The sequence below is a fragment of the Peromyscus californicus genome, unplaced genomic scaffold (assembly GCF_007827085.1).
Source record: "Peromyscus californicus insignis strain IS unplaced genomic scaffold, ASM782708v3 Scaffold_10__1_contigs__length_136768540, whole genome shotgun sequence".
NCBI lineage: Eukaryota > Metazoa > Chordata > Mammalia > Rodentia > Cricetidae > Peromyscus > Peromyscus californicus.
In genome coordinates, this window is record NW_026294391.1 from 12,527,022 (window position 1) to 12,551,495 (window position 24,474).

General features: G+C 50.0%; 2 protein-coding genes across 2 annotated transcripts in view; one reads left to right on the forward strand and one right to left on the reverse strand.

Annotated features, from left to right (window-relative positions):
* The window catches only part of Cacna1f (calcium voltage-gated channel subunit alpha1 F), a 31,411-nt gene extending 18,958 nt beyond the window's left edge, over positions 1-12,453 (reverse strand). The window contains exons 1-16 of the mRNA XM_052743500.1: positions 10,764-12,453; positions 8,485-8,590; positions 8,141-8,280; positions 7,519-7,901; positions 6,728-6,924; positions 6,518-6,621; positions 5,764-5,954; positions 5,446-5,538; positions 5,238-5,331; positions 5,064-5,090; positions 4,755-4,915; positions 3,555-3,780; positions 2,482-2,689; positions 2,161-2,281; positions 1,968-2,049; positions 143-194 (exon numbers count right to left, since the gene is read on the reverse strand). Coding sequence (XP_052599460.1) covers positions 143-194; positions 1,968-2,049; positions 2,161-2,281; positions 2,482-2,689; positions 3,555-3,780; positions 4,755-4,915; positions 5,064-5,090; positions 5,238-5,331; positions 5,446-5,538; positions 5,764-5,954; positions 6,518-6,621; positions 6,728-6,924; positions 7,519-7,901; positions 8,141-8,280; positions 8,485-8,590; positions 10,764-10,930 — 2,352 coding nt within the window. The 5' untranslated portion in view covers positions 10,931-12,453. The remainder of the gene's footprint in view (positions 1-142; positions 195-1,967; positions 2,050-2,160; positions 2,282-2,481; positions 2,690-3,554; positions 3,781-4,754; positions 4,916-5,063; positions 5,091-5,237; positions 5,332-5,445; positions 5,539-5,763; positions 5,955-6,517; positions 6,622-6,727; positions 6,925-7,518; positions 7,902-8,140; positions 8,281-8,484; positions 8,591-10,763) is intronic.
* A 280-nt stretch (positions 12,454-12,733) lies between these two features.
* On the forward strand, positions 12,734-24,461 carry Ccdc22 (coiled-coil domain containing 22). Its single transcript, XM_052749811.1, has 17 exons — positions 12,734-12,907; positions 14,025-14,202; positions 17,596-17,728; positions 18,597-18,703; positions 18,835-18,901; positions 19,003-19,181; positions 20,576-20,770; positions 21,402-21,464; positions 21,693-21,812; positions 22,272-22,391; positions 22,474-22,590; positions 22,693-22,794; positions 22,877-22,984; positions 23,242-23,337; positions 23,532-23,591; positions 23,668-23,742; positions 24,107-24,461. The coding sequence occupies exons 1-17, from the start codon at positions 12,858-12,860 to the stop codon at positions 24,218-24,220; spliced, it is 1,884 nt and encodes a 627-aa protein (XP_052605771.1). The 5' UTR covers positions 12,734-12,857; the 3' UTR covers positions 24,221-24,461.
* The last annotated feature ends 13 nt before the right edge of the window (positions 24,462-24,474 follow it).

Here is a 24,474-nt window from a genome sequence, read left to right on the forward strand (position 1 = left end):
GCATGTGCCACTCTGCCTACTGCCTTCAGGATGATCTTGGAAGAGTCTGCTGGCCAGAGAGGACCTTGTCAGGGGTCAGGAGTTCTCTGCCTGGGTTCTTTCCCAAGACTCCATGCCTCTTCCATCTGACCTGCCTACTTGCCTGCTCCTTCACTCTTTGCACCCTCTGCGTCCTCGTTCTCTCCACCAGGCTCCTGGAGACAGGAAAATTGGAGTTATTGATTATGCGAGAGACACCAGGAAATGGACACAAAGGAGGTATGGAAGAGACAGGATAATGTGGAAATGGATTGGCAGAGGATGGGGTTAAACCGTGTACACCCCGATAGGTGTGGGTGGTAGGAGGAGGTATAGACAACTCCCAAGCTTCTTTCCTTTAACATTTATTCATTTATTTATTTAGGCTTTTTTTTTTTTTTTTTGCAACAGGGTTTCTCTGTATAACAGCCCTGGCTGTCCCAGAACTCACTTTGTAGACCAGGCTGGCCTCAAACTCACAGAGATCCACCTGCCTTTGCCTCATGAGTGCTGGGATCAAAGATATGCACCACCACCACCCAGCTTTAAGATTTTAATTTTTATTATTATTTTTTAAATTATGTGTATCTGTGTGTGGATATGTGCATGTGAATGCAAGTGACCTTGGAGGCCAGAGGCCTTGGAACTCTTGGACCTGAATAACAGGTAGTTGTGATCTGCCTGACATGGGTCTGGGAACCAAACTCAGTCCCTTTAGAAGAGCAGCAAGCACTCCTAACTCCGGCTCCCTCACCTTTTTTTGTTTTTAAAGACAGGGTCTTACTATATAGCCCTAGCTGCCTGGATCTCACTACATAGAGCAGGCTAATTTAAAACTCATAGACACTCCCCTGCTTCTGCTTTCCAAGTGCTAGGATCAAAGGCGTGCATCAGCACACCCAGGCTTCGAACTCACCAACACTCTGTTCTCTGGTGGGGGGTTTCCTTCACTGCTCTTCTCTCTGTAGGTGGGAACAGATGGGTAAAGCTGGGTGGACATTGCTGTCAGGACAGACCTTTCTTGGGGCTTCCTGCTTCTGTTCCCAATGCCTATAGTCTATCCTCACAGCACACAGAAGGAACCCACGAAATCCCACCACTCTCCTGCCTCTCTCCACCAAGAACAAAAGCCAGAATCTCATCTTGACCCAGGATCAAAGTCTGGTTCTTTTATTCCTCCCAACATCTACCCATGTTTTCTACCACTCCCTCTGCTGCATTCCTACCTCACTGGTGGGTTTTGTTTGCTTGTTTATGGCGCTGGGGTAGAAACCAGAACTTTAAACAGGTCAATTTTCTTCCTCTCAGCTAGGTCCCAAGCCATGGGGTTCTGTTGTCAATGTGCTGATACCACCACAACTTCAAAGGAGCAAATGTATTGAACCTTGTCTGCTATAGTCTTACTGTGGAGCCCAGGTTGGCCTTGAGCTCCTTATCCTCCTGCGTCAGCCTTCCAAATGCAGGGAATATAGGTATGGCTTTCTAGGTTTGGTTTAATTTTTCACTGTGGCTTTGTTCTGTTTTTTGTTCCTTAACTACTTATTATTAACATGTTCTTTTTTTTTTTTTTGAGACAATCCATAACTGGACTGGAACTCACTATGTAGACCAGGAGGGTCTCTAACTCACAGATAAACAAACCTGCCTCTGCCTCCTGAGAGCTGGAATTAAAAATTTATATCTATTTTCTTGTAGTTTGTTTGTCTTCTTCAATTACAAACAGCAAGGACTCTGTCTGCCTGAACCCATGCGGTCTCCCTAGCATTTGCAGCAGGGCCCAGCACAAAATTATTGAGTGTGTGCTCAATAAATTCATGTTGAAGGGATGAATGAATGAGGCCTGTATCTGGAGCTGGGAACTGCCAGCACAAAGAAGGCCTGTAGGATGTGCACATGTGAGAGCCAAGTCAGCGATCGTAGGGAAAGGATGTCTTGGAGATGGAGCTCACCTGCCTTTGTCTTTGGCAGTACCTGCATCCCCGCTGGCTAGGTTATCCACAGCAATGGCAAGAAACACGTTCAACAGGATGTCTGGAGTGAGCTCAGGCTGCAAAGATGGAGATGCGCCTGCCTGTGGACTGCCCAGCACTCCCCTCCACCCCTCACCCTGCTCTGTCCTGTCTCCCAAAGCTCGGAGGATACAATTGCCGCAGATGAAGAGGATGATGAAATAAACACACACCAGCATCCCTGGGAAGAAGGGGCCACCGTAGGCCATGATACCATCATACATGACCACGTTCCAATCCTCACCTGTCAGGATCTGAGGGTAGGAAGTCATCAAAAAGTTCTTGGGACCCCCTATAGCTCCAGGTCCTACTAACTAACACACACACACACACACACACACACACACACACACACACACACATACCCCCCCACACCACACATACACACACACACACACACACACACACACCCCACACCCCACCACACACGCCCCTCAGAGTCTCCAGGCCATACCTGAAAGACAGTGAGGAGGGCTTGGGGGAAGGTGTCAAAGGTGCTTCTCTTGGTTTGGGTTTGGTCGAAGTTGAACTTGCCCCCAAACAGCTGCATGCCAAGCAGGGAGAAGATGATGATAAAGAGAAAGAGGAGAAGCAGCAAGGATGCGATGGACTTCATGGAATTGAGCAGGGATGCGACCAGATTGCTCAGAGATGCCCAGTGCCTGCAGCAGAGGTAGAAAGAGCAGGGTTGACGTTCTGTTCCCTGTAGACTCCTGAGCCAGGCAGGCCTCCAACTTGGGATACACTGGGACACATGGGGTTAAAATAGGTTGTGGTGCTGAGGGTGGAGGTGATTTTTGGAATCAAAGTGTGGTAAGAGTAAGAAAGGAGGGGACCCCTAAGCTTGGAGTTAGAGTTGGCATTCAGGGTGTGGTGGGAGGTGAAAGTAGGGAGGAGTTACAGATAGAATTGGGTTTCATGTTGGGACTGGGATGAATTGGGCATGGGGTTGTGGTGATTTGGGGTTGGAGGAGTTGGGAGAAGGTTATGGTTGAAGGTTGGTATGGGGGGGATAAAGGGGAGCTCGAGGGTGGGGAGAGCAATAACTGGGGTTGCAGTTGGAGAAAGGTTGCTGGCCAGGAGTAGGCATGCATCAGACAATTGAGAGAGGCGTTGTGGTTGGTGGTCAGGGATGGGGCTAGGGCTGGGAGTTAGCGCTGAGGTAGGAGGTTGGATTGGGCTTGGGGTTAGATAGTGGACCTGTGGATGACATGTAGTTGGGGTTGGGCTTAGAGAAGGTAGTGTGGCTGGGACTGGAGATGAGCATGGAGGTGGGCTTGGGGGTAAAGTCATGTCGGGAAATGGTATGGAGACTGAAGAGGCACTATCCCTAGGTGACTCTCCTCTCCATGAGGACAGGAACTTGTGTTTGCTTTGCTTTCTGGTGTTTCCCTGGGGCCTAGAAGGTCAGCACACAGCAGTAGGTGCTCAATGGATGTTTGCTAAATGAATGATGAGGCTGATGGAATTATCTTCAGAGCTGGGGTGTGGAATTAGGTCTGCATTTTGGGCCCCATGTATACACACCTGGTGACCTTGAAGATCCTGAGGAGGCGCACACATCGGAGCACTGAGATCCCGAGGGGCTGCATGGCCCCCACTTCCACCAAAGTGGTTTCTAGGATGCCCCCACAGACCACGAAGCAGTCAAAGCGGTTAAAAAAGGAGGCAACATAGACAGAGGGGCCCAGACCATACAGTTTGAGAAGCATCTCCACCGTGAAGAGACAGAGCAGCACTTTGTTGGCGTACTCTGTAGGGAGAGCAGGAAGGGTGACTGAGCTGGCCATGGCAACATGCAGGAAGCCAGGAACCTTGGCATGATCTTGGGGTAGCAGGGAGCCAGCCAGGTGTGGGCTAGGGTTTAATTGGGGTTAGGGACTGAGGTGAATTTGTAGGTCAGAGCAAGTGAGGTTTGGAGCTGGGGTAGAGGGTAGAATTGAGATGGGGACCAGAGTCAGCCTATGTGAGTCCAAGACAACTCCAAATTCAATGGTACAGTTAGTATCTAGGATTTATTACTTTCAAATTATTTTTTTATGTTTATGTCTTATGTTTTTAGTTCTGGGGATGGAACCCAGGGGCTCACACAGGTTCTCTACCAATGAACCATACCCCCAACTCCAAACCTAGGGTTTCTTTAGGACTGAACTGGTTTGGGGTGGGGTTAGGAGCAGGATCAGTGGTAAAATTGGGGTTTCGATTGCAAGGAATGATAGCAACAGGTGACACGATGTGGGCCAAACAATATTCTAAGCTGATCTCATTTAATCCTCCCAACCACTCCAGGCCATGGATAGCTAGCATTATCTCCATTTTGTGCATGGGGAAACTGAGGCACAGAGGGGTTAACTTGTCCAGATAGCATGATGTTAAGAGCCTGGATTAGGATTCCTGCTCTGCCCCTCGGGAGCTGAGTCCTGGGGTTAGTTGCTTAACATCAGTGCTGTGGTGATCAGGACCTTTGGCTGGCCTTAGTACTTAGGTACTAAGATTCTGGCAGAATACAGTTTGAGTTTGGACATGTGAAATACTAGAGACTGATGCACGCAGTAAGTACCACATAAGTGTGGTTTGCAGGGTGGGATAGGGCAGGTTAATGTTTCTGCACTCATACGGATTGGAAGATAATATCTGGGGTCTAAGACTCCCTAGAGAGCCTGCATTTGAACTTCGTGGGTGGAGGAAGCAAGGGATGAAGAAGAGAGCTGGCAAGCGGAGGCACACCCTGGGTCTGGGTGAGCCACACAGGCTGTCCATGGTGTTCCGAAGCGATGGTCAACGTGTTGAGGAAGACGAGCAGCAGTACAGCCCAATAGCAGGCGTTGGACTTGACAGCCCGGCGGCAGCGTGCACGGAGACCCCTGTTGGCTCTGCGGAAGTGGCGGCTGGGCAGAGGAGAGCCCATCACGTCACTGAGATGGCCTAGGTCAGCCCAGGGGTTCAGGTCGGGGAGCCCAGAAGTCACATGGTCCTTGGAGGTGGACCGGTCTCAAAGTCATGGGGTCAAAAGGCTGCACAACTTTCACAACTTACCAGACCTTGGTTTTCATGATCTTGTTTCTAGAAATGATTGGAAAGGGATGGGGTGTCATAAGGGGCTGAGGGAATCAGCATCCAGACTAGAGGTCAGGACTGAGGTCAAGATTTGAAGCTAAAATAAGAATGGGGGTTTGGGCTACTTAGGGTTCAAGGGCTGAGATCCCTTACAGGCAGCGTGTACAGCTAGCCAGAGACCCCTCTTCTTCATCCTCATCTCCTGGGGTGTCTGTCATGGAGCCAGTGTCACTGGCTGGGAGGCTGGCTGTGGGCAAAGTGAGGATAGAGGTTAGGACCCAAGACCCTAGGTCCCACGTTTGGTTTTTCCCTTTGTCTACTACCCCAGCTCTACCCTGTCCCTTCTCGGGTTGGTTCTCACCATGGCTGCTGGTGGAGTGTGTAGATCTAGTAGAGTGACTGAACCATCGTAGTCGTCCACGCCTCCTATTGGTCAGCTCTGACAGCTGTGGTCCTGTGGGGATAGAGCCAACTGGGAAGGATGGCCCAGAGGCAGAATTAGGGTCAAATCTAGGGGAGAAGGGGCTAGTTGGAGTCTGTGTCTGAGTCTGGGTTGAGATTCTGTGTCCTGACCCAGATCTGGGGCAAAGCTAGGGTGGCTGCAGGCTTGGTCTGAGTCTCAGGAGGGCAAATCACATCTGGGGTGGGAATGAAGCTAGCTTAGATGTGAATTGCCTACGATGGCTGGCCCGTCCCTCTTCAGCAAGAGAAGCCAAGTTGCCATCTATCGAAGGGTCGTGGAGGTCTAACTCCTCAGCCTGGGTGATCCAGTCCAGGTAGCCCCGAAGGTCCTCTTCCATCTGCTGCTTCTCTCGAAGCTTCTGAAAGTCACCTCGTGCTTTTGCCTTTTCTCTTTCCTTGGAGAACTCCCTGGAGGAGGAGGGGAGAAGACTCCATAGGGCAGTCACCCCAGTCACCTTATCTTTACCACCCCAGCCACAATGACTTTCTAATTGTTCTTTGGATATGCCAAGGGCATTCTAGCCTCCAAGCATTTGCATTGGCTGTTCCTATGGCTTAGACTGTTTGGGAGGCCCCCAGGCAGGGGAATCGGGATCCATCCCTGGTGCATGGGTGGGCTTTTTGGAGCCCAGTGCCTAGGATGTGACACCTTGCACAGCCTTGGTGCAGAGGGGAGGGGCTTGGACCTGCCTCAGCTGAGTGTGCCAGGCTCTGCTGACTCCCCATGGGAGACCTTGATTTGGAAAATGTGGGGATGGGGGGTGGGTTGGGGGGAAGGCTGGGGGTGGGAAGAGGGAAGAGAGGGGAGTCTGTGGTTGGTATGTAAAGTGAATAGAAAATTTCTTAATAAAAAAGGAAAAAAAAAGAATACTATCAACACCTTCTCAAGAGGTCTTTCCTGATTTTTAAAAGAATTTGGCAGCACAAAAGGGTGGGAGAGGATTGTAGGGGAGAATATCCGGGCTTCTCACCCACTTAGGACGCCAAGCACAAGGTTGAGGACAAAGAAGGAGCCAAAGATGACGAGGCTCACAAAATACACCCAGGGTAGCTCATACCCCATGGCATCCTGCATCTGGAGAGAGAGCATATTTCCCTCATAGCATGCAGACAGGACAACCCGAGCTGGGAAAGAAGGGCAGGTGCAGCCCCCACGCTGTGTGAGGGCTTGTTCACCTCACCCAGTAGAGGACGTCTGTCCAGCCTTCCATAGTAATACACTGGAACACAGTTAGCATGGCAAAGAAAAAATTGTCAAAGTTCGTGATGCCACCGTTGGGCCCTGGCCAGCGCCCGCGGCACTCAGTCTGGTTCAGCGTGCATGAACGCCCAGAGCCAGAAGACGCACAAGGCGATGGGTCCTCCTCTGCCTCCACATCTACAGAAAAATTGAAGCCCGGGGCTATGAAGGAAAGTCACACACTAGTTCCTTGCCACTCTGCAGCCTCCTCCTCATAGGAAGTTTGTTTTAGTGCCCCAGATATTTTAAAAGCAAAAGTAATTCTTGTTTCCTCTGCTAGGGCCAAACCCCTGGAGGTATTAACTTGAACCACTGGGAAGCTGAGTCCTTCCAATATGGATCCGGGAATTGTGAAGTGTAAATCCTGTATAGAATCTTAAATAACAGTGAATCTTGTGAGTATGAGGGTCTCGAAAAGAGGGCAGAGAAAAGGGGTCTCCATAAGTGCCTATAAAGGCGAGTCGTGGAGTTTGAAGTCTGAAATGCAGCTAGGCAGACTGGTCCTGTGGGTGGAGTCTTGGGATACCTGCACAGCCATTATTGACGGAAGAGTTGTATTCTGGTATTTAGGGCGGAGTCTTGAATATAGGGGTGGGGATTGACTATACAGAGGTAGAACCTGAGCCTAGAGACCGAGTCTTGCAAAACCGAGTGGGCTTTCTAGAAGCAAGAGGGGGCCCCAGAAGTGAGGGCAGGGGGCGTGTCCTGTCCTGTGAAAAGGGGGTGGCTGACCAGATCCCAGGAAGTAGCACGTCTTGTGCATGCGTCCGAGGAACAGCTCGAGTCCGATGATGGCGTAAATGATAATGACGAAGAGCACCAGCAGGGCAATGTGCAGCAGCGGCACAAGCGCCTTCATGATGGAATTGAGCACAATGTGCAGGCCTGTGGCGGGGATGGGCGGGCTCAGCGCATTTGCTCTGGGCCTGGAGCCCCACCTCCAACTCGGGGGTCGGGGGCGTATGCACTTACTTGGGACCCCAGACACCAGCCTCAGTGGCCGTAGCACCCTAAATGCCCGCAGTGCCTTCACATCGAAACCTCCCGGCTTTCCTCCAGTATGCGGGGCATCGCCTGGCCGCCCGGGTCCTTGCTCCAGGAGCACGCTAAACAGCCTGATTGGGGAGCATGGGACGGGGAGGGGAGAGTGAGACCATTGGCTCCCGCCCCTTCCCTCCTTTCTGTTCAGAAAGCACAAGTCTCTGTAACTGGAAACGCAAATGGTTTTATATATGTTAATATTCGTGATTTCAGCTGCAGAATAGGGGCTGTCTGAGTCAGTCGCTTCCCTGAGCCCCAGAATTCAGTGGATTGCAAACTAGGGTGGGGTGCCCCTCCCCCTGCAAATGCGCACCCGACCACGACGATGATGAAGTCGAGTAGATTCCAACCATTGCGAATGTAGGCGCTGGGATGGAGCACCAGCCCATAGGCCACGATCTTGAGCACTGTTTCCACGGTGAAAATCACCAGGAACACGTATTCTACCTGTTCCTGAGGGCGGAGCCGGGGGCGGGGCGTGAAGACCTGGACTCATTTGGGGCAGGGTCAGACCGGGTGGGTGTGGGCACAGGTTAAGGTTATTTTTGCCAGAACCGAGTGGAGTAAGGTAGGTCCGGGAGGGGTGGGGCCTGGCTGGGTGGCTTAAGCTGTGGCTCTAAGGGACTGCAGTCTGGCTGGGGATGGGGTAGGCCTCACCAAGTTGTGGTTAGCAGTGTTGGAGTCGTCCTCAGGGAAGGGGATGTATACTCCCAGGGCCACGCAATTGGCAAAGATGGTCAGGAGGATGAGAATATCAAAAGGTCTCAGGTGAACACAGTCAAGGACTCAGGAAGAGTGACGTTGAAACCCCCACATTCCCTTGGTGCCCTCTCCACCCAGTCCTGACTCTAGACAGGATCATGCTATGTAGCCCAGGCTGTCTTTGAATTTTCAGTTCTCCTGCCTCAGCTTCCAGAGTTATGGGGTTATAGGTATATGCAGGTATGGCTAGCTTAGTGCTTGATCCTGGTGGCTGTCATCTCTCTGGACTCCCTTTCTATTCTAGTTCTTGACCTCCCCCCCCCCCCCCCGTAATGCTTTGGATTGAACTCAGGGCATCTAATACACTAAATAAATGCTCTACCACTGAGCTATCCAGTCCCACCCCAGGAATCTTTTTCCCCCAATATTTGATCCTTGGTCCCTGGTAATCTCAGCCCTCCTCCATTCCAGGCCTGACCTAATCCTTGACTCTTCATACCCTGGGAATCCTTACCCCAGAGTCTCCTAGGATACTTCCACTCGACAATACTGATGCAGGACCGCCGAAGGGGATTGGTTAAGGTGAGGCAGAAGAGTGCTCGAGGTGATCGCTGGGCACTGGCCACTGCCACAGTCTTGTGTTTGTTATGCTGGGTCCTTCGTTTTGGGGTCCCTAGGCCTGATGCCCCACTGGTATCAGCCCCCACGGCTGGAGGCCCAGGACACAGGCCCCATTCAGGACCAGGGCCTGTCCCATTGGCTGGACTGGGCTCTGGAGTGGTGTCTGTGGAGAAACAGAGTCAGGGAAGGGATGGCATAGGACAGTTATGGCAACTTCTTGTCCAATCCCATCCCTCTGTTTAAAGGAAGAAGAACATGGAAAGCTATGGAGAAATGGAGGATGCTTGGGTTAAGGGTTGAGGGTTAAGAATCAATGCTGGAATCAAGTTTAGGGTGGAGTGAGTTTTGTTGAGGAATGGAGGTAAGAGTGTTTTCAAGCAAGGCAGGGCTTGGCTGGATGATCGCCATGCAGTGCACGTCAACTAAAGGTCAAATTTGAGTGGTGGATTTTGGGTCAGAGTGGGCTTAGTCTTACTTGATATAGGCAAGGATGGAGTTTGGTTGAGATTTTTATTTAGGGTTGAAGCTGGGTATTTGAATGAGTTGAGCTTGGAATTGGGATTAAAGTGAGGGATAAATTTTGAGTAGACTTTGCATTTTTCATTGGGGTTTCATCCCTCAGTATCAAGATTCTGTGGTTTTGTTTCAGCTTCTGAGATGGGTAGTAGGTTGGCCTGGTTAAGATCCCCAGATTTGAAAAAAATAAGCTGTCTGATTTCAAATTCTGACTACTATTTAGAAGTTGTGGATTGCCTTGAGTAAATTATGGGATTACTCTTGAGCCTCAATTTTCTTATCTGTATAATGGGGAAGACAATAATGGTTGCCTGCGTTATAAGGGTGTTGTGAGGAGTAATTGAGCTCACTAGTCATAAGAATGCCTAGTAGGTAGTATTATTACTATTTTGAAAATGAGGAAATTGAAAGGAGTTAGTAATTTGCTGAAGTGGCCAAACCAGGGTTTCTGACTATCAACAACATCAGCTGTATGCTCTTTCTCTGTATTCGTTCTGTATTTGTAAAAGGGTCTGTTCAACCTGGAGAGGTGGCTCTGTGGTTAAAAGCACACTCCACTCTTCCAGAGGAGGGGAGTTTGGTTCCCAGCACCGACATGGCAGCTCATAGTCTCCTATAACTCCAGTTCCAGGGGATCTGACATCCTTTTCTCACCTCTCCTGGCACTGAACATACATGACATTCATACATAAACTCAAACATACATATACTTATAAAAATAAATTAATAGAAATTTGAAAAGGGGTCTGTGCTATTTCTGGACAGCCAGGGAAAATCATTCAGTAGCAGTACTGGCGTCTAGAGGTTAGATGCCCTTCAAGTTCATGATAAAGTCTGTAGCCATTGTGAGGTTTGGATTCTAATGTCTCATGTAGGGGATTGTCTTCTGGTTAGGAGGGTTTAGATTAAGGTTTAGAGTGAGGCTGGATTTGGAGTTTGAGTTGGACTGAGTGCTAGGGTCAGGATTGAGCCAGGGTTTCATTTGGGAACTAAGGCTATGAATAAGGTTGGGGGGCTATTGGGGATAGCATATGAGCTGGGTTGTGGTGCATCTGAGATCAGGTGGCAAAGAAGCTCTATTAAGGGGTGGCTAGGGCAGGAAGAGGGTGATGATACTCTGGGGAACCAGAGACTCTCCAGAAGTAGGATCCAGGTGGGCAGTGGGTAGGTGAGAGGGTGAGGGTGGACCAGAGCCCAGGGTGACTCCAAGGGTCTTCAGGGGTGGATGGCTGCTCTCACCTTTCCTGCCTTCAGATTCCGACATCCTCCTCTGGAGATGTAAGGGCCATCTGCACACAGTCCCCTCTCTCCTCCTCCAGCCTTAGAGGGATTAAGGTCAGGGGGCGGGGAATAATAGTGTCAGTTGGGAGGGTGAACAGGGAGCAAATGGGATATTTGTAAGCCAGAGGCTGGCAAGTGAAACGGCACTGGTTAAGAGTTCACCAAATAGATACCTGCACTAAGCAGGCAAAAGCTAAAATAAGAAAAAAATGGTGTCATTTTCCAATAACAAAATTTTAAGTACTTAGGACAAAACTAGCATGTGCATTATCTCTATGAAAAAAGAGTCAAATAGTAAATATCAAAGGGATATAAAGTGGAGAAATATATAACATCTAGTGATGATGTAAGTTTTTCCCAGAGTGATTGGTTTGGCATTTTGCATTGGCTATACCAAACAAAATCTCAGCATATTTTTCTTTGGAATTGATATCTTTGAGATCCAAAGGACCAAGAAAAGCCAAAACCTTTTGGGGAAAAAAACAAGATGGGAAGACTTGCCGTATCTGATATCAAGGCTCATTATAAATCTACAGTAATTAAAAATAGAATACAGCCATGGGTGGTGGCACAAGCTTTTAATCCTGGAACTTGGGAGAAAGGAGTATTATCATTACAAATTTGAGGCCATCCTGGGCTACATTGCAAGACTTGGTTGTCTTAAAACCAAACCAAACCGAGACAAAACAGCACAACAATAAAAAAAAGTATAGTTCAGAAGCTGAGCCATGTATGTGATGTGTGTGTGTATGTGTGTGTGATTTATGACAGTTTTTAGCACTACTGGGCAGTGGAGACAAAATAGGCTGTTCAATAAGTAATGGTTATATAGATATTTGCTGTGTCAATATTTTTTGATTGAACATGCATGTATAGCATATTAAAATGGCCCGTTTATTGATTGCATGACTAAGCATAACTGACAGCTCTTTCTCTCTTCCCTCACTCTCTTCTTTTCTTTTGTGGTAGTCTCCCTGTGTAGCCCAATCTACACTCCAACCGGGTGCTGAGATTACAGGTGTTTTCCACTGCACCCGGCTTAGTAATTCTGTTTCTTTTTTCATCGTGTGTGTGTGTGTGTGTGTGTGTGTGTGTGTGTGTGCCAGTGGTACTGCTGCATATGTGTGGATGTCAGAGGACACTTTGTAGGCGTCCATTCTCTTTATATGCCCTGTGGGTCCTAGGGATCTAACTCAGTTTATCAGCGTTGGTGGCAAGGGACTGTACAAGATGAACCATCTTACTGGTCCAGGAATTATGTTTGCTTATTTATTTAAGATGTATTATTTGATTGTTTGTGTGTGTGTGCACGCAGGCATACATGTGTCACAGTGTACATGTGGAGTTCAGACTCTATTGAGTCATTTCTCGCCTTCTACCATGTGGATCTCAGGGACAAAATTCAGCTTGTGAGGCTTGGTAGCAGGAGCCCTTACCCTGAGCCGCCTCCCCAGTAGTAGTAATTATATCTTAACCCTAGGACATAGGTATTATCAAGATTCTCATTTTACAGATGAGAAAAGCAAGACAGAGGGGAACAGTCATTTTCTATACTTGTAGGCTTTTGCAACTTGGAAGATGAACGCCTCCTTAAATGAAATTTTTCTCTGTCCTGTCCCTCAGCTGCTAGCACAATTCGTTTTTCCCTTGGAGGAGTCCACAGGACTTCAGGTGGAAGAACTACAGCTTCCAGCAGCCATTGCGTGCTCAGCTGAGTGTATACAACATACCACGCCCCCAGGCATCCTGCCTGCACAGCGATTACTCTCAGAACTACACTACCCAATGTTCCTTGCGTGGCACGTGATGCTCTGTCCTCCTTGGGCGCGGGGAGAGCAGTTGCTACAGCATTGCTCCACTTTCACTGATCTGCTCCTAGACCCATCCCCAGAGTTAGAACTGACTCCACCATGGAAGAAGCCGACCGAATCCTCATCCATTCCTTGCGCCAGGCGGGCACGTAAGTACGCAGCTCCCACTCTCCCCCAATTGCTCACATCCGGGACTCCAAAACCTTGGACCCCACTACCCGGGAACCTTAAAATCGAGATCTTGGCACCCAAGGGCCCCAACTTACAGGATCCTAAGCCCCCCTACACCTTAACATCATGGATCTCCCAGACCCTTTGATCTGGACATTTGGTAAGCCCAAAGGACTCAGACACCTTACAAGTCTGGAACCTTAGGAACTGAGACCTGAAATGTGTGGTCTGGACACTAATACGCTGAGACCCTGATATTTAGAGGCTGTAGGACACCTGCACTCTGAGATTCAGGAAGCTTACAACCCAGGACTGGCACTCAGAGTCTCCAGAATCCCTGAAACTGGATACTTGAGGATCTTCAGACTTTAGCTCTTGAAACACTCAGGGCTTTTCAAAACAACGGGGCCCTAAATTCTGGCTGCAGCAGCAGTTGGTAATACTGACACACACACCGGGTAGTGCTGGCGCACGCCTTTAATCCTAGCACTGGGGAGGCAGAGCCAGGCAGATCTCTGTGAGTTCGAGGCCAGCCTGGTCTCCAGAGAGAGTCCCAGGACAGCCAGGGCTGTTACACAGAGAAACCCTGTCTTGAAAAAAAAAACAGAACAAAGCAAAACAACAAAACCATTGACACACAAGGAATCCTCTGTTTGAGGGCCCTAAAAGTCCTGGATGCCAAAATTTAAGGTGCCCGATTTTTGTTTCTAGTCAGGGACCCTGGCATTTGAGACTTCTGAAAACCCCAGCCTCTTACTGTGTAGTTTTTTCAAACCCTGGTAGATCTAGGAGGCCTTGCCATGCATTTCTCCTAGAAATATGGAGACATGCCACTTGGAGCATTTTCACCTTTGCAGAGCCCAGAGGTTTGAAACTTTGAGGTGCAGGGGCGTTTGAGACTTTGCTGAACTCGGGTCACTTGTATTCACGGAGGTTTTAGGACCAAGTAGAAGTCATGGTTGCTAACACCCAGAGTCTGTTGAAGCCTAGGTTCTTCCCTGCCCCCACCCGGGTTCTAGAGCTTCCTTCTCTAGAAGGCTGTTTTTTTTTTTCCTAACTCCTCCTCCTCCTTAAGCCTGCTGCCTTCCTCTTTAGGGCAGTCCCCCCAGAAGTGCAGACTCTGCGAGCTTTCACCACGGAGCTGGTTGTAGAGGCTGTGGTCCGATGCCTTCGAGTGATCAATCCTGATGTGGGCTCTGGCCTCAGTCACTTGCTGCCACCAGCCATGTCTGCCCGGTTCCGCCTGGCCATGAACCTGGCTCAGGCCTGCATGGTGAGTGCCCTCCTCCCGGTATGCACATCGTCTTCCTTCCCTGTTCACAGGGTCACCAAGTTCTTGGACTCTCTTGCCTTCCTCTCTGTCCCTCTTTTGTGGCTTAGCATTCATTAATGGTTAAAGCTGCCGCCTCCGTGGCCACACTGTGTGGCTAGTTCGGACTCCACCTAGCTCTACCCATACTGGCTGTGTGACCCTAACCCTTCCATGCCTGTTTCCTTATCCGTGAAATGGAGATGATAAAAGGCAGGCAGTGTGGAGTAAGTGAGCCGGTTCAGTTTACACTCGGACTACCTTCAGCACCCATCTTTTAAGCTTGGCATCCAGATTTCACCCCAGTGTCACATAGTAGTCATTTACCTACTTACTAGGGCTGAAGAAAGACCTCGATTGGGTTGTATACTCCTAAACAAAGCTCTGCTTAGTTCTGCCCAGATCATATGGACACATCCTGTAGGACGGATTAGCTGCTGTTTCATCCCATAGAGCTGGAGAAGGGATGGTTCCCCAGAGAAAGGCATTCTGTTTAAGGAAAACATTGTTACATTGTATTTTGCCTCTCCTGGTTCCAAAAATGCTACTCTGTTAGGTGGAATAAAGAACTTCTTCAGTGAAGCGCCCATCCCTCCATTTCAGAGCAGTGTCTAGTTACTGTGGTCAAGAGCTGAGAGAGTTCTGCCTTTTCTTGTAGCTCACTGTCTTGGTGACTTTGGGCCTGCTTTTTAACCGTTTGGTCCTCAGTTTCTGTCTGTGTTGAATGAGTGTGAAAGCTAAACTGAGTCAGGGTGTAGCTCAGTTTTAGAGTGTGTACTTCATATGTATGAGGTCCTGGATTCAGTCTCCAGTGTTCAAAAAGCAAAAACTAAGTTGCCATAGGAACAGTTGGTAGCATCACTTAGCTGCATGCATCCCAGCAGCCTGTTGCTATGGAGTGAATGTAGACACTTCCAGCATACTCAGTAAGTTGCTAGGCTATGGTGGCAGGCCATTAGAATAGCCAGTGAAAACTTCCTTGCAGACCAAAGGGGACAGGCTCATCACAGCTGTTTGCCTTGGACCAATGTTTACGCAGTTTTGACCTGAGCAGTACCCCCGTTGGCTCTGCCTAGATAGCTCATTACTCTAAGGTTCACCTAGCTGTCAGGAGTTCTCATATTCTTCTGTCTAGGGCACTTGGTGGCCTCATGAAGTGATCAGCCTGCCCCTGTTTGGGGCCACGTTCTGGAAGATGACCCTCCAAGAGAGAAGCTCTGTCTTCTGTTGGGTGTGGAGTATGCTCAGTGGGAAGCACCAAGGTGGTGGGATGAAGCTTTCTCTGATGTTCCCTTCTCAGTGCTGTCTGCCTCTGGAAATTGTGGCTCATGTGAATTTCAGTGTGGGGCAAAGAACTTGGTGGCCAAGAGATACATGTGATTGTCTAGTTCAGCAGACATGGTTTGCCAGCAGCAACCAGAAAGGGTCTCCAATTCAGCATTGTGTGTTCGGGTGTCTTCCTCTCTACGTATCTTGCTTCTGGTCTCCATTTCTGTATCTAAAGCACCTGTGTTTTGGCATCTGTCACTGTATATGGCTGCTTAGTCAGTGTTCCATTGCTATGAAGAGACACCATGACCACGGCAACTCTTATAAGAGAAAGCATTTAATTGGGCTGCCTTACAGTTCGGAGGCTTAGTCCATTATCAGCATGGCGGGGAGCATGGCGGTACACAGGCTGGAGCAGTAGCTGAGAATTCTACGTCTGGATCCCAAGGCAGCAGGAAGAGAGAGAGAGACTCTGGGCTTGGTTGGCCTGGGCTTCTGGAACCTCAAAGCTCACCCCAGTGACACATTTCTTCTAACAAGGCCACACCTCCTAGTCCTTTCAAATAGTACCATTCCCTGGTGACCAAACATTCAAATCTATGAACCTATGGGGCTATTCTTATTCAAACCACCACAACAGCCCACTCCTGGAAGGAGTTTCTATATCAGTCACAACTCTTAGATCATCGATGTCACGTTAAAAAGAAACAACTAAATAACGTAGCATAGAAGCCAGTTGTTTTTATACTTGTGTGGCCATGGGCCTCTAATGCAGCTTCTGTTGTAACAATACATGGATACATATCATAATGACGGTTTTTGAGTCAATACTCTGTGCCCAGGCATTGTGGTAACATGCTGACAACTCATTTAAACTTTGTGACAACTGTCTCAGATGAGTACTTTTAGTATCTTTTTAAAAAATATTTCAAATTTGTATTTAGATTTATTTGTTATTCTGTGCATATGACAGCTTTTGTCCACATGTATGTGTATGTACCATTTGTGTGCCTGGTACTGGTGCATGTCAGAAGAAGGCATTGCGCCCCCCTCAACCGAAGTTACAGATGGTCATGAGCTGCCATGCGGGTGCTGAGATTTGAACCCAGGTCCTTCGGAAGAGCAGCCAGTGTTCCTAACCACTGAGCCATCTCTCTAGGCCTTGGTATAATTTTTTTTCTTACATAACAAAAGTGAAGTACAGAGAAGTATTGGCCCGAGGTCACACAGTTGGTAAGAATCAAAGCTTGGGTTTGAGTCTAGGCAGTTTGCTTTCAGGGTCTGGATGTCTTTGAACCTATCTAGAACCCTTGATAGTCCTTTCTTCCTGAGCTGTGTGTTTGCTGATCTTTTGCCTGTTGGTGGTGGTGATGATGATGATGGTAATGGTGATAATTATTTTATTGGTGCCAGGGATGGAACCCAGGGCCTTGCTCATGTAAGCAAGCACTCTGACCCACATCCCCAGTTCTCTTTCTTAGGCAGTACGTAGATAATAGATAGGTTCATGACATTCTCCTCAAAGACTCTGGATATTGTTTTCCTAACTGTCATTGCTCTTTTGATTTTGTTAATTATATTTTTCTTAAAGTTGTTTCTTTCTTTTCATATGGGCAGAAATCCTGTGTTCTTTTATGGCCTTTGGATTTTGAGTTATAGTTAGCAAGGCTGAGCTTTGCTTTTGTTTTTGTTTCTGGAGACAGGGTTTCTCTGTGTAGTTTTGGTGTCTGTCCGGGAACTCTCTCTGTAGCCCAGGCTGGCCTCGAACTCACAGAGATCCGCCTGCCTCTGCCTCCTGAGTGCTGGGATTAAAGGCGTGCGCCACCACTGGCAGCAAGCCTGCTGAGCTTTAATCTCTTTTCTTGACCTTGCAATCCTGACTATGATGGCTTTGTGGCTGTCACTGAGGCCTGGATGCCTTGGTGATGCAGGGGGGACGTGGGAGGGTGATGGCAGGTGAAAGACTCAGAGAAGGTGTGATAGATAGTCCCATGGCCCCCAGAGCAGGAGGCTCCTCCCTGCTTGGCAAATGCGGGCTTGCCTTCTCACCCTCAGCATCATTATCTGGTTATACTTGCTAACCTCCAGGACCTGGGCTATCCCTTGGAGCTTGGCTATCAGAACTTCCTCTATCCCAGTGAACCTGACCTCCGAGACCTGCTTCTCTTCTTGGCTGAGCGGCTACCCACTGATGCCTCTGAGGATGCAGACCAGCCTGCAGGTATGGGGTCCTGCAGGACTGGGGAAATGGACTGTATTCCCAGGGTGATAGGGGCTGAGAGAGGCAGCAGGAAGGGTAGGGGGCAGGATGTATCTTCAGGAGAATTGGGTGGATCCGAGGTCAGAGAGCAGATGGATACCAGGCAAGTAGCATGAGGCTAGGAGCTCCTGTACCTCTGATCCTCACTCACTCCATTCTCATTACATGGGTGTTCTTGGTGTTCTCTAAATGTGCCAGGCACAGTCTAGCCTCAGGGTGTTTGGGTCCCTGGATTATTCTTCTCTCAGATCTCTTCACAGTCAACTCCGTATCAGGTGAGTCCAACCCTGGGGGCGCACGCTGCTGAAGATAGCTGTGAATGTCAACCAGCACACAACTGCAAACCTGTTTAAAATGTTAGGAGATTTTTTTGGCGTGACTCAATTGCACTGTTCTTGAGCACGAACTTTGTAGATGATAACATCATGTCAGAATGTCAAAAGGTTAAATACATCTTTCACTCTCTGTGGCTTCTGCTCTGTTACCGCAGCAGGGCCTTTCTCTGGCTGCTCTTTGGAACATTCCGGCCCCTTTTAGCAATCCTTCTCTCTCCTGCTTAGAATAGATGGTCCTATTCATGAAGTTTCTTTTCTGTTATCTTGCTGACTCCATGAAGATGGGGACCTTATCACTTTTTCCCCTGAAGTGGTGTTTAACCCGGTAACTGTTACCTACCTAGTTTAAGCTCAGTAACTGTTGAATGCCTGAGAATGCTACTTGAATCCATCTGTATCTGGAGGCGAGGGATCAGGGGCTATGGTTGACTTCCCAGTACTTTCAGATTTGTGGCATGTCACTCCTTCCCTACCCCCCATCCCTCACCCCATAGGTGACTCGGCTATTTTCCTTCGGGCCATTGGGAGCCAAATCCGGGACCAGCTGGCCGTGCCCTGGGTCCCACCTCTCCTTCGAACTCCCAAGCTGCAACGCCTCCAGGTGGGCTCCCCACCTCCTATCCATCTGGACTTGACCCCTCCTTGCCTTCTTTGTCCTCAGCCATTTGCTCGGGTTGTTGGCGCCCTTTCACTAGGGCCTCATTCCGGAGGCTGACTCTGCTCTCCCCACAGGGTTCAGGCCTCCAGCAGTCATTCCACTCCAGCAGGTTGGTTCTGTCTGAACTGAGTTCCAGAGGAGGTGAGGCTGCAGTTGTGTGGATCTAAGTGACGAGGGGAGAGGTGTGTGTATGAGCGCTGGTGTACGGTGGGGCAGCTGGCTGACACTGTTTCTGCCTTCAGAGCCACGGGAGTTCCAGGCAAGTCCTCTGCTGCTACCAGCCCCCACACAGGTGCCCCAGCTGATGCGGAGGGCAGCCTCACTCCTTGACCATCATGCCGTCCAGCTCTGCCAGCCTGTGAACAGGGATAGCCCAGGAGATGAAGACCGAGTGTGCTGGGCACACCGCCTCCAAACCCAGGTACCACCAGGGTTCAGCTCTCGTCCCAAGGCTTTTGCTTCCTGTGGCTCCTGTTAGCTCTCCGCATCTCATTTCCCCCACTCTGTCCCTCTCTTCATTGTTGTCCTCTGTGTGCACCTGCCTGGCTCCCTGCCTGAAAGAACGGAGCCTGCAGCAAGTCTCTCCCCTTTGCCTGCTTTCCTGTTCTGAAAAAAATGGGATGGTGGGGTAGTGATCTTGCGTGGATTTTACCCGGGAGTATTCCCTGTGCGGACTGGGGCACGTCCCTGAGCTCTGTCTCTGTCTCTGCCCTTGTCAGTGATCCTCATGGTTTCTGGCTCTAGGTGTCTGCACCATCTCCTGTTACTGTCTTTCTTGTTGTGGAGTTTCCCTGCCCCTCCTTCTCACCCTTTCTGTCTCTCCATTTGTATACGGCATCTCTCTGTTCAGTTTTGCCTGTCCTTTCTTGTCCTCTCCTACCTCTTCATCTTCTTTCTCCACCTCTGCCCACCTCTTTATCTGTCCCCATATCTGCTTTTCCACCTGTGTCGTCGTGTCGTCCCCCCTCCCCCCCGCCCCATCCATTTCTGCTTTGTCTCTTTCTATCTATCTCTGCTACTCTGGTTGCCATTTGCTTCTTTCTCTCTCCCTGCCCTCTCTTGGGTTTTTTAGGAGAGTCTCACTATGTAACCCAAGCCGGTATGACAATTTACAATTCCCCTGCCTCAGCCTCCTGAGTTCTGGGACTACAAGCATGTCTCCTCTCTAAATTCGCAGGAATTTTAAAGCATAAATATAGAGAGATTAGATTGTTCTAATGATTCCTGTCTTCCATTCTCTTTTAACTTTCCCCTTGTATTTTAGAGCAAATCCCAGAGCTTGGGATGTAGCTCCATGGTAGAACACTTACCTAGCATGTACAAGGTTCTATGTTAAGGATCAAATCCTAGCCAACCCAATCTGTCACATAATTTCACCTCTTTAGTCCAGATGACGTGTCATTACTCATAAGAACATTTTTTATGTAACCATTGTGCCATTTTCATACTGAATGAAATGATTTCTTAGTACCCTTCACCACTGAAATGGTCTCTTTTCTTCTCTCCTTTACTTATCTTCCTCTGTCCCGAACTCAGAACCAATTTGGTCTGGTACTCTCCATTTTGTGTCTTTGCTGCCCACCATCCTTTCTATCTCCTTCTGATATGAAAGCTCCAGGCTCACTTTGCTCTCTTCTCACATTCTTCTGCAGGGTGAGGAGTGAGCGGGTAGAGAGATGTAGCTGTGGAGAAAGGCACCTCTCTGTCCTTGGGGAGCTCCTAGGCCAATAGGCCAGGGACCTGCCTTGGTGGGAAGGCAGGGTTCTAGGAACCAGCAGGCCCTTATGCCTTCCTCTTCCCGTCTTTTCTTTCCAGGAGGATTCCCGGGCTCCACAGCAGCGACTGCACAAACAGCTGGCTGAACATCTGCGTCAAAGCTGGGGTCCACTTGGAGCCCCGACACAAGTCCGAGATTTAGGAGAGATGCTACAGGCCTGGGGTGCTAGGGATAAGACTAGTACCCCCAAAGGCTCCCGCTTCACCCATTCAGAGAAGTTTACCTTCCATCTGGTGGGTAGGCCAGAGTGGACTGTGTTGATGGCTGACTTTGAGGGTTGCCTTATGTATTAACACCACTGTATTCTATACAAGTTCCCTGTGCTACTGAGTAGGCCCTCTCCAACTGGGAGAGAGTGCCCAGAGGGCTCCCCTAGCTTCTTGGGACTTGAGTGGAGAAAGGGCAGATAGATGGGACTTGTGTAAGGGGTGTGCCATGCTCCCAGCACAAATCCAATTGTTCCTTGGGCTTTCCTTTGGTTAACATGTTTCCTTTGAGAACATCTTTTCTTCTTGGACATCCACCCAGAGGAACACCTGGCCTTTCTCATGGACATTTTGGCCTGGGTGGTTATAGGGTCGGGGTGCCTACAGGGTCGGGGTGGTTATAGGACTGGGTGGTTATATGGCCTGGTGGTTAGAGGGTCGGGGTGGTCAGGGTTAGCCTCAGGGAGGTTTCCTTGTGGTCGCCACTCTAACATGCAGTTACAGATGGTGCTTTACTCTGCTGTAGTCACAGTCTGAAAACTGTCAGTGGTTGAGCGGACATGGGTACAGTGCTTGAGGGTGCTTTGGGGTTTAAGGCTAGGCTGTGAAGGATAGGACCTTGTGTGACTGACAACCAGGTTGCTGCTTCTACCCATAGGAGCCCCAGGTCCAGGCCACCCAGGTACCAGACATACCAGCTACCTCCCAGAGGCCTGAACAGGTAAGGAGACACACACACAGACACACACACAGACACACACAGACACACACACACACACACACACACACACACACACACAGAGAGAGAGAGAGAGAGAGAGAGAGAGAGAGAGAGAGAGAGAGAGAGAGAGGATGTGTGTGTGGATGTGTGTGAGTCAGTCAGTGTAGCTGGGCTATTGCCTGTCTTCTGGACTTGGTAGCTCCACCTAGACTGGCCTGTGCTTCCCAGGACACACGGGCAGCTCAAGAGCAGGAGTTAGAGTCTCTCCGGGAGCAGCTGGCAAGTGTGAACCACAACATTGAGGAGGTTGAAGCTGATATGAAGACCCTGGGAATGAACCTTATGCAGGTGAGGGGCTGGGAGAGGGACTTGGGCTGGATCAGGTCCGAACTAGGGCCTTGAGAGATGCTCCGTAGAGGTCTATAGATGCCAGACTTGTTGATGGAGGATGCTAGGGACCTCTGGTGTTATTGAAGGTTCGGGAGAACTTGTGAGGCAAAGAAAGATGTTGGATTGATGGCTTGGTGGACCTATAGGGGTTAGAGGCACATTTGGGTACCAGTCAGGCTTTGTAGGGGGACATAGCAGCTATGGGCATCAGTGGAGCAAGATGGGTCTGTATGGGCAGGGACTTGCAGGGCTTCTCAGGGCTTCTGGCTGTCGGTATGGAGCTGAAGATCCAGAGGCCTGGAGTAGGTAGAGGCCATGGGGTGCTCTGTAAGGCCTTGAGCTGGGCCAGGGCCATAATGGGCTCACTAGGATGATGAACTGTGTATATGACTGGGAGCTTGGCTGTGAGTATACCAGGTGGAAACCGAGTGTCGACAAAGTGAACTCAGTGTGGCTGAGCAGGAGCAGGCCCTACGCTTGAAGAGCAGGGCGGTGGAATTGCTGCCTGACGGGGCTGCCAACCTCGCCAAGCTGCAGGTGGGCTGGGATTGGGCTTGGGCTGAGAAGGGCGGGGTGGATGGATCCAGCCTGTTTTGACATACTCCCTGACTCCTGCCAGCACGTGGTGGAGAGTAGTGCCCAGCGGGTTATTCACCTAGCAAGTCAGTGGGAGAAACATCGAGTCCCGCTTCTTGCCGAATACCGCCACCTCCGAAAACTCCAGGACTGCAGGGAGGTAGGTGGCAGAGTCCTGGGCTGTGAGTGGAGATGTACTGCTTCCATTGGGGGGCGGTCTCTAAGCTCTGCTCACTGCCTTCTGTCTATGGGTTCCCGGCAGCTGGAATCATCTCGACGGCTGGCAGAAATCCAGGAGCTGCACCAGAGTGTTCGAGCAGCTGCAGAAGAGGCTCGCAGGAAGGAGGAGGTCTATAAGCAGCTGGTAAGGCCGATTTTAGGGCCCCAGGTTGTCATGGTGGGTGAGGTGTGGGGCTTGGGCTCATGCCTGCCATGTTCCTGTCTAGGTGTCAGAGCTGGAGACTCTGCCAAAAGATGTGTCCCGGCTGGCCTATACCCAGCGCATCCTGGAGATTGTGGGCAACATCCGGAAGCAGAAGGAAGAGATCACTAAGGTGTGCCACTGTGGCTCTGATGGGTGGATCATGTGGGCAGACAGGAATAGGGTAGTTATATAGGGACTATATGGTCTCTGATAGGTAGAACTGCTCCAGCACACCCCAACATATAATAGTCACATACAGTCTACCCCAGCCACCCCAACACAGTGACACAGGCCCTGACTGGATGTAAGTACAGGCACATGAGTACCATCCCTGGCCAGCTACCATGCCCCCAGACATGGACTGATGGCTACCCTGGTTTCTGCCAGATCTTATCGGACACAAAGGAACTTCAGAAGGAAATCAACTCTCTCTCTGGGAAGCTGGACCGGACATTTGCAGTGACTGATGAGCTCGTGTTCAAGGTAGGAAGCAGGCTGGCCTGGGGGAGGGGAGGGGTGGGCCTGAGCACTGGTGCCTGTTGCTTGGGCCTGGCTTTGCTCTGTGGAGGGTAGAGGTAAAGTGGTAGGTAGTAGAGGATGGCTCTGTAGGGGGATGGAGTAGTGGAAAAAGCCGGAATGGCTTGCTGACACGTTTGCGGTCCCTTCTCTCTTTTCAGGATGCCAAGAAGGATGATGCTGTTCGGAAAGCTTACAAATACCTAGCCGCCCTGCATGAGGTGAGGGGAGCCATGTTCCTGGTGGGCTGGCTGTAGAGGGCTAGCACAGGTGCAAGCCTTGTATTCTTGTCTCCAGAATTGCAGTCAGCTCATCCAGACCATTGAGGACACAGGCACTATTATGAGGGAAGTTCGAGACCTTGAGGAGCAGGTGAGATCTGGGAAGGGGAATGGAGGCCGGCCAGGGGGTAGCTCCTTGTTTTACAGTGAGAGTCCGTGAAACCAGACAGCTTGCAGCTAGAGGCTCAGCCTTAGTGCCTGGGACCTGGAGCTAGCCAGTTGTCTACTCTGAGCCCTGGCTTCTAGCTTGAGGCTCTACCTCCCACCTCCCAGAACCCATGGCAGAAGCTGTGACTTTAGGCGGAGGGAAGGACATACACAATGGCCTGGTGATGGGAAGGGACAGGCCACTGTTCCAGGGGTGGGAGGAGCAGAGTAACACAGTAGAGGGGCAGCCAGTAGGGGCTGGAAAATGGGCCCTGCATGCTGAAGATGTGTGCATCATGTTGTCTTAGATTGAGACAGAGATGGGCAAGAAGACGCTGAGCAACCTGGAGAAGATCTGTGAGGACTACCGAGCCCTTCGCCAGGAGAATGCTGGTCTCTTGGGCCGGGTCCGGGAGGCCTAGAGCCCTGATGGAGGTCTCCTAGCCACAGGCAGGAATTTGGGGGTGCCCAAGCACTTGTTGCAGCACTGCCTTCTGTTTGGCATCCACTTTTTCCTGCTGGCATCTTAAACCCAGGTGCCTGCTTATCTGGTCCCATCTTTCTTTGCTCAGGGTGACTGTCTAGCTTGGCCACAGTTTATTGGATGGGCACTGGGGGCCAGGGGGCTTGGATCCCAAATAAAAGAGAAATTCTTCTGTGGTCCACGCTGAGGCAT